The sequence below is a fragment of the Ornithorhynchus anatinus genome, chromosome 17 (genome assembly GCF_004115215.2).
Source record: "Ornithorhynchus anatinus isolate Pmale09 chromosome 17, mOrnAna1.pri.v4, whole genome shotgun sequence".
NCBI classification, from domain to species: Eukaryota; Metazoa; Chordata; class Mammalia; order Monotremata; family Ornithorhynchidae; genus Ornithorhynchus; species Ornithorhynchus anatinus.
This window is the reverse complement of record NC_041744.1, coordinates 17,135,979-17,144,379: the sequence shown is the minus strand read 5'-3', so window position 1 is coordinate 17,144,379 and position 8,401 is coordinate 17,135,979. Positions and strand designations below refer to the sequence as shown.

The 8,401-nt window shown below is 48.9% G+C and overlaps 1 protein-coding gene across 1 annotated transcript; it reads left to right on the top strand.

Moving 5' to 3' along the window:
* The first annotated feature begins 5,284 nt into the window (after positions 1–5,284).
* On the top strand, positions 5,285–5,598 carry LOC107547201 (keratin-associated protein 6-2-like). Its single transcript, XM_016226034.3, has one exon. It carries the CDS (start codon positions 5,311–5,313, stop codon positions 5,596–5,598), a length of 288 nt encoding a protein of 95 aa, XP_016081520.3. The 5' UTR covers positions 5,285–5,310.
* The last annotated feature ends 2,803 nt before the right edge of the window (positions 5,599–8,401 follow it).

The following is an 8,401-nucleotide window of genomic DNA, read 5'->3' as shown; positions in this document are numbered from 1 at the left end:
GGTGTCAGGAGAGGAGGAGTTTGTTGCTAATGTCAAGTTGGAATGTCTCTGGCTGTTCCGAGGTGTTTATATACAGGGCACATGGGGGTGGTTCCAGTCTGCCACCTCGTTCCTGTACTTTGCCACAACCGCCTCATTATCCTGCGTCTCCTGACGTCAGAACAGTGTGACCCTCTGAAGAGTGTTTTTCGGTTAATTAGCGTACAAGTGGAGATTCTCCTGGCAGTCCTCTGCCTGGAATAGGAAAGGGTTTCCCGCCCCTCATTACCAAGTCCTTGCCGGCCCCATGACCTGGCTTCATGACACCAACCAGCAGTGTGACTTTTATCCTTGTGCCATCATGATGCCGAATGCACATTCCTCTATTCTGGGCCATGAGCTCTTCCGCATGAGAGACTGGAAACTGGCTGCCTCTTGATCCTTCTCCTTCTCCCCTCAATCAGTGGGTCTTCCCGCTCAGCGTCCCCCTCTCCTCTCTCATCTTCCGCATCATAGGACCCAAGCATTGACTGAAAATTGTAGACGCTGGTCCATATCTGCCCCAGGATTCTCTCTCTCCTCCATTTTAGAAATACTTTGTGATCCTCCCATCCGAGAATATGCCCAAACTTTTCTTGACCCTGTTTCTCTTTTGCTCTTTGGCAGTGGAGGAAGAAGTGTTAGGTTCTGATTATTTTGAGCCAACCACCTGCTAGCATCAGTGGCTGTGCCGCGCACCTGGCCTTGTGGGAATTAATGAACAACGTTGTGGCCGTCCGGTCCACTCCCTTTGTGAATTTTAGGCCTCTGCCACGTTGCCCCTCTGCCCTTGTATCTCCCTAGCGAAGGGACCTAACTCACTGAATCTCTCTCGACTTAGAACCTACTCCACCCTCACAACCATCCTGGTTGTTCTACCCTTCCTGAGATGCTATGCGCAGACTGACACACGGTGTTCAAGTTGTGGGAGACCGGCGTTTTTTGGAATGGCCAAACTGGGTCTTTTATATTGCATTCTGGCTTTTCCCGAGGCTGTCCAACACTTGACTGGTGTCGGGACTTACACCACGCCTCAAGCTTAGGGCTCTCACGGATCTGGGTCCGGCATACCGGGCCGACACTTGAACATGAACCCGAGATCTTTTGGCTTTATGTTGTCTGACTGCCCCGGCGTGTCTGATTGGAATTTCGATTATTTTTCCAAAGAAATTACTTCCCCGTGGGCTCACCTTGAAGCTCAGTTTACCTGTATGTCCCCACCCACTCATTGTAAGGGTTCTTACTGCCGCTTCCCCCTCCTCTGCATGGTTCTTTATCACCCACAGTAGTTTGATGTCATCTGTAAATGTGAGGATTTCACAACTCATCCCCTCCTAGCTCACTTATGCAAATGTTACATAAAACCTGTCCTGGCACCGATCCCCGAGACCTCACTCCTTATACGTCTCCAGATGGAAAATGGACGTTTCTGGTAATGTGTTGCTTCCCCCACAATCTCATATTTGCTACACTTTTTTCAAAGCCGTCAGTTTATGTCCTCATCAGAGGCCTTCTGAAATCTAAATATATTCTGTCCGCTCGTTCCCCTGTCTCTATACGCTTCTTGTGCCTTTACAGGAATAATAATGTTGGTATTTGTTAAGCGCTTACTATGTTACCAAGTGCTGTTCTAAACACTGGGTAGATACAAGGTAATCAGGTTGTCCCACGTGGGGCTCACAGTCTTCATTCCCTCTTACAGATGAAGTAACTGAGGCACAGAGAAGTTAAGTGACTTGCCCAAGGTCACACAGCTGACAAGCGGCAGAGCCGGGTGGAAAACCTATGCGCTCTGACTCCCAAGCCCGGGCCCTTTCCACTGAGCCAAGCTGCTTCTCAGTAGTATTGTGAAACACGATTTTCCCCAGCAGATTCCTCGCTACTTTTTCCTCCCCATATGACCTTTCCATATGTTCTCTCCTCTGGGAGACCCTCTGCTCTGAGGTCCCCAGGATCGTCCCTAGAGTCCTCCTCATAGGTGGAAGAGGCCCGGTGATCCCCTTGTTCTCTCCACGGTGGCTGCCAATCCACCCATCCTAAACCCAGGGCTGGCAGTACTGTCCGTTGAAGCACTCTTGGCCAAGCTCACAGCTTCCCTCCTGACTTTGCTTATAAATAATATTACTACTTATTATTTCTTATAAACAATATTACAAGTTATGGGCATTGGTCTAGGTCCCGTTTAAGCATCTGATCCTGGGCTTTCTGGGTGGTCCCCCGATTTTATTCAGTTTTTCAAATCTATTTGGTTCTTCTGTGTTCCTGGGGCTTTCAGCAGCTTCTTCAGTCGTTGGCTAGGTGAAGGGTGCAGTTAATTAGATCCCTTTCTAAAACTGAATATCCTTCTGGATTGCTTTTCCTCTCCTTTCAAATGCAAATGATAAATTTGCTAATGGAATAAATAAGTGTGACTCATCTGAGCCTCAGGGCAGATTTGCTGCTCATTAGCTGAATGCTCAGAGCCCTGAAGTTGAAAAAATCAAGGGATAGTTCAGCTCAGTATCATCCAAACAACTCCACAGGAATTGTGTCTGGGGAGAAGAAAAGTGGCTACCCCAAACCTGGATAGAGAAAAGGAGAACAACAGACTGGTTACGGCTTGAGAAAGGATGAAGATTCTGGGCCAATACTGTCAATACTGGCACGAGATCCAGGAGGTGGAGGGAGGAAAAGAGGAAAATGGAGATTGGGCCACATCAATCATTGGTGTTTATTGAGTGCTTACTATGTGCAGAGCACTGTACTAAGTGCTTGGGAGAGTACAATACAACTGAATTAGCAGACCCGTTCCCAGCCCATTAACGAGCTTACAGTCAGAGATTAATATTAAAAAACAAATAATTTATCATATATAATTTAAAGATATGTACACAAGTACACAAGTGCTATGGGGCTGGACACCACATGCCACATGGGTCTGGCTTGGCCTGGGATACCGGTCCATTTGGGTGCGTGGCACCCACGGTTTTTTCCTCGGGTATCCAGTGCTCTGGATTTTCTTGGGTCTTAGGCTACAAACACAGACCGACTGGCCAAAGGCAAGTGACTCTGTGACCCAAGTAGAAACAAGGTGCCATTTTGGAGCGAACACATTTATCGGGATTCATTGTAGGTATATGAGATACTTGGGGTTACATGATATCTTCTCAGCTGATGTACTGAAGCTGGAGGCTCTATGCTGCCTGGGATGACCGTCACGTAGGACCGTGAATGGTGTGCAGCTGGTGTGGTGCAGTGACTCTGAGATCAGAACTGGAGAATTTACCAAACCCAAGTGTCTCTGGAGACTGTTCAGAAGCTGTGAGTCTTTTTTTAGCAGCACGATGAACAATATCCTCCTGAAGCAGGATGGACGGTAGCTGCAGCAGCCGTAGCCAGAGCCATAGCCACGGCCCAATCCCCCGTAACAGCCGGAGCCACGGCCCAGGCGTCGGCAGCTCTCGCAGCCGCATCTGGATCCGTAGCCTCGGCCGTAACCGGAGCCGTATCCACAGCCGTAGCCGCTGCCGTATCCACAGCCGTAGCTGGAGCCGAGTCCACAGCCAGAGCCAAAGCCTCCGTAGTTCCTGTAGTTGCAACTCATCATGTTGGCTAAGGGTGTAAGGTTCTAAGATCTCTGGTTGTCCTGACACCTTTATTTACAAGCCAGAAGTGTTGTGTCATTCATTCATTCAATCGTATTTATTGAGCGATTACTGTGTGCAGAGCACTGTACGGGGTGTCCAGCATTCTTTTTCCTCCCCATGTCTATTGGCAAAAAAAAAAGAAAGCCTCATTATTTTGGGACTCCTGACAACACGGAGGCCATGTTACGTGCAGGTTCTCTTCAGGGCAGTTTACTGCCACCCTGGGATTCTCTCACCGCCCCCCCAGCCCCCCCAGCCTCCAGTTTAGAAGGGATTAAACACTCTTATAGCCCTGCCTCTGCTGGTCCTTAATTGGTCTCCATAATTTAGATCATACGGCAACAAGACTGTGTCAACTATGTGTCTTCCCAGCCTCTAATTACACATTCCTCCACTCTGGGATGGGAGCTTCTCTCCATCCCTCCAGGAGTCCCTTGGGAGCCAATGGTTTTCAACTTCACGCGTTCTCATCAGTTGTCCAGACGCTTCCCGCGGACTCAGCGGTCGGCTGATAGATTTGGTCCGGATTTGGGCTGTGGAGTGCCGCCATGATGAGCGAATTGGGAATGAGACGTCAACGATGAGCAACCCTCCCTTAGCATTCATGAAAAAGAATACCTTTCTGGCTATAGACGCTTAGAAATGCAGGATAGTCAATGGTGGGACTGGGCCTTTTCCCTCAATCAATCAGTGAGTCGTACTTATTGAACACTTACTGTGTGCAGGGCACTGTACTAAGCACTTGGGAGAGTACAACACAAGAATATAACAGACAAGTTCCCTGCCCACAACTAGGTTCCCTCCTACTTCTCTCTCTGAACCTTAGCTGGCTCACTATCTTTGTTCCTCTCAAGCTGACCTCCTTTGTCACCGTGCTTCTTGCTCGCAATGCTGATCTCTTGCACTCATCCACCCTCCTTTCTGGAATTCCATCTCCCTTCTTCTCCAACAGATCTCTGCTGTTCCAGCGGGAACATAGGAGAGCTTGTGGAGGAGCGCATGACCGATCGAGATGGGATCAGTTGTCCTCCTGTCCTGGACCCCAGCTCTCTGGCCGTCACTGCGGTGGGAGGGTGGGCCCCAGGCCTGGCTCAGCATGAAGGTGGCTGTGGTCTAATGTTCGGATCATCTGGAAGGTCCACTGGGGAAAGAGCCAAGTGTCTCCCATCCCCTTGGATTAGGGGACATGTAGAGGGGACAGAGCTCTACCTCACAAGGAAGTATTTCTTTTTCTTCTACCATTGCAGAGGGAAGGATTCAGGGAGAATTGCACGTGTTTGTTACCAAGTAGCCAAAGTGGTTCTGGTTATAATTAGAGGTGAGAAGCACGCACCAGTGGTATAGTCACGTAGCTGCTTGGTGTCAGAAAGTCAGGTTAAAAGAATCAGCTTGGGTCCAGGCAGGAGCCCGGCTTGCCGGACAAAGGAAATCCTTTCACATTCCAAATGGGTGGGGAAATCTCACCCGGTGGCTCATTATCTGGAAATGGTTCTACAGAAGAGTTGCCCTGATGGTGGAGACGCGGGATTGCCTCATACTTTAGGCCAATGGAAATGAGGAGAACTGGACCCACCCCCTCTGACCCATATATAAAGGCCTCAGAACACCGGGAGATATTCAAACCTGTCACCTTCTTCTTTTGGCAACAAACTCCTCTTCTCCTGACATGATGTGTGGCAACTACGGGAACTACTACAATGGCTGTGGCTACGGCTGTGGCTACGGCTCTGGCTATGGCTGTGGCTACGGTTCCGGCTACGGCTGCGGATACGGTTCCGGCTATGGCTGCGGATACGGCTCCGGCTACGGCTGTGGATACGGCTCCGGCTATGGCTGCGGATACGGCTCTGGCTACGGCTGTGGATATGGCAACTATGGGGGACTGGGTTGTGGCTATGGCTGCTACAGCTACCGTCCCTACTTCTACCGGAGATGCTATTCTTCCTGCTTCTAGAAAGTGAGATGCCGGGAGCTTCGCACTCTGAACAAGTTTCCAAGACACCAGGATTTGGTGGGTTCTCCAGCTCCGATCTCAGTTTTACCGTGAGGCGCCAGCTGCGTGACAACATCCACCATCCCGCTTGCCGGTCAGCCCAGGCAACCGTGGAGCCTCCAGCTTCAGTATGTCACTGGAGGAGAGATCACCGACCCCATGTTTCCAAAATGCCCACAATGAATCATATTAAATGCGCTTGATCAATTGCAGTACCTTGTTTTTACTTTTGTGAAAGAGTTGATTGCCTTTGGCCTGCCAATCAGTGTTTGTAGCCCCAAACCAGGGAAAATCCAGAATATTAGGTTCCGGAGGATTCACCCCTGGGTGCCACTGGACACTCAAACTATTGTGTCGCTGACTTGGGCTATGCCGGTCATGTGTGGCCACATCAATCAATCAGTCAATCAATGTGATTTATTGAGTGTTCTTTGGGTGCGGGGCATTTGTTTCCTCCTTCAATCTTACCCTCCTTTCCCTCTGATCTCAGGTCTATGGGAGAGCAGTGTTTTTTCTATTTTAATGTCTGTCTTCCCCTCTGGACTGTAAACTCACTGGGGTCAGGAAACGTGTCTACCTACTCTGCTGTATTTTACTCTCCCAAGAGCTTGGTATAGTGCTCTGCACACAGTAAGTGTTCAATAAATAACACAGATTATAAAATTATCATGGGCAGGGATCACGTCTACCAACAATATCGTACCCTTCCACACCCTGAATCCTGAAACATGTGGGAATTCAGGGGATGATCCCGATCCAAGATGTTTCCCAAGGCTGTAATCTTCAGGCATCTGTCTGGAGGGTCGTGAACAAGGGCACGAAACCCCTTCCCCAGGCCCATGGGCATGTCGTCCTTTTAGGCTTTGAGCCGAGAATGTTGCCGCCCCCAGACGAACGTCTCTGTGACCTTGGGCACTAGTCGCGCTCTGCACCAAGAAATGCTTCTAGCAGGGCTACCTGTAGCAGAGCCTTTGGGATACCCTCTCTGAAACACAGTCAGGGAACTGCGAGGTACTTCCTCTGTCCTGGATTGGCCTGATGTGAGATTTATGAGGATAGATGGGTTCAATCGGCTGCAGCACAAAGCAAGGTACAAGCTCAAACTGCAGTGCGATGAGCTGTGAGATACCAAGAAATCAGTCTTTGGCCGGGTTCCTCTCTGGGTCAGTTTTGTTGGTAGAAGTTGTTGGGGATTCCTCCCACTCCCCTCACCTTCAAGGGTGTAGACGCTGTTGGGAATGCTGGAGTTCAGTGTGGAGATCAAATCTAGATGGTCCTGGAGGGCAAATGTGGTCCTATTGTAGATTAAAAAAAAAACAAAAACGGTTTTTGTTAAGTGTTTGCTATGTGCCAGGCACTGTTCTAAGCGCTGGGGTAGGTGCAGTGTAATCGAGGTTGGAGACAGTCCATGTCCCACATGGGCCTCACCATCTTAATCTCCATTTAACAGATGAGGTAACTGAAGCATAGAGAAGTGCAGTGATTTGCTCAAGCTCACATAGCAGACAAGTGGAGGAACCAGGACTAGAAATCATGTCCTTCCGACTCCCAGGTCCATGATCTAAGCACTACACCACCCTGCTTCTGTAAACTTTGTGGCACGGCGTGTGAGGCTGAAAGGAAAAAGGGTTCTTAGAAAAAATGAACGTGTTTTTCTGGTTGAATTTGTGGAGAGGCTGGAGCCAGGGCTTCACGCTGCCAACAGAAGACGCTCTCTGATTCATTTTCTTCTCTTCAGGTCACAGCCTCCCTGTCATCACCTCAGGACTTTTTGACCTCACTGCCACCAGTAGCAGTTTTGCACATATTCATTTATTCGTTTATTCATTTAGTGTTTATTCTCCATCTTTCCCGTCTCTTTTTCCTCCTAACGCAGATTTGGGTTTGTCCGTCCTGCTTGATTGTCTGTTCCTGGAGGGCAGACCAGGGATTGCATATTCTACTTAGCTCTATCATACCCCCGCCCTCCCCGCAGCCACCCCTTGCCAGTTGAAGGACTCCCTCACCAACCTTTTTTATGATCCACAACATTTGAATTAGGCATTTGTAAAAGTCTAGTGTTTGTTGTACTCTACCAAGAGCCTTGTATGGTGCTTTGCATACATGCTATTAATCATTTTGTCACCTGGTGAGCCCCAGGGGTCAAAAAATGCAGACCTAACAGACACAGTGTCCCCTAGAACATCAAGGCCCAGGAACAAAAAACCTCAGGCCATTGGAAACTCTTCTCTTTCTATAAACATTATATTCTCTGTCATATCAACTAGGCATCAGCATCTGGTATCTTTGTTCATTGCAATCCCGAGTAACAGTTGAGTCATCGGTTTCTTGAGAACTCCCAACTGGTGAAATTCACTGAGCCTCTCCCCAGATTCTGGGTTGGGCTGTTTGGGGCATGCACAGGGGGCTACCGGGAGCTTTTCTGTGAGTCGGGTGTTTTCACATAGTCATCAGTGGTCCACCTTCCCCTCTTATTGAGTGACAAACGACACACCTTCTCCAAGCTTATCCACCCTTGGAAGTGCCATTCATGCACTCATCCTCCAACTGGACAGACTGAATAATAATAATCGTAATTGTGGTATTTAAGTGCTTACTATATGCCAAGCACTGTTCTAAGCCCTGGGGTAGATACAAGATAATCAGGTGGGACGCAGTCCTTGTCCCACGTGGGACTCACAGTCAAAGGGGGAGGGGGATCAGGAATTTAATGACCGTTTTATATATGAGGAAACTGAAGCACAGAAAAATGAAGTGACTTCCC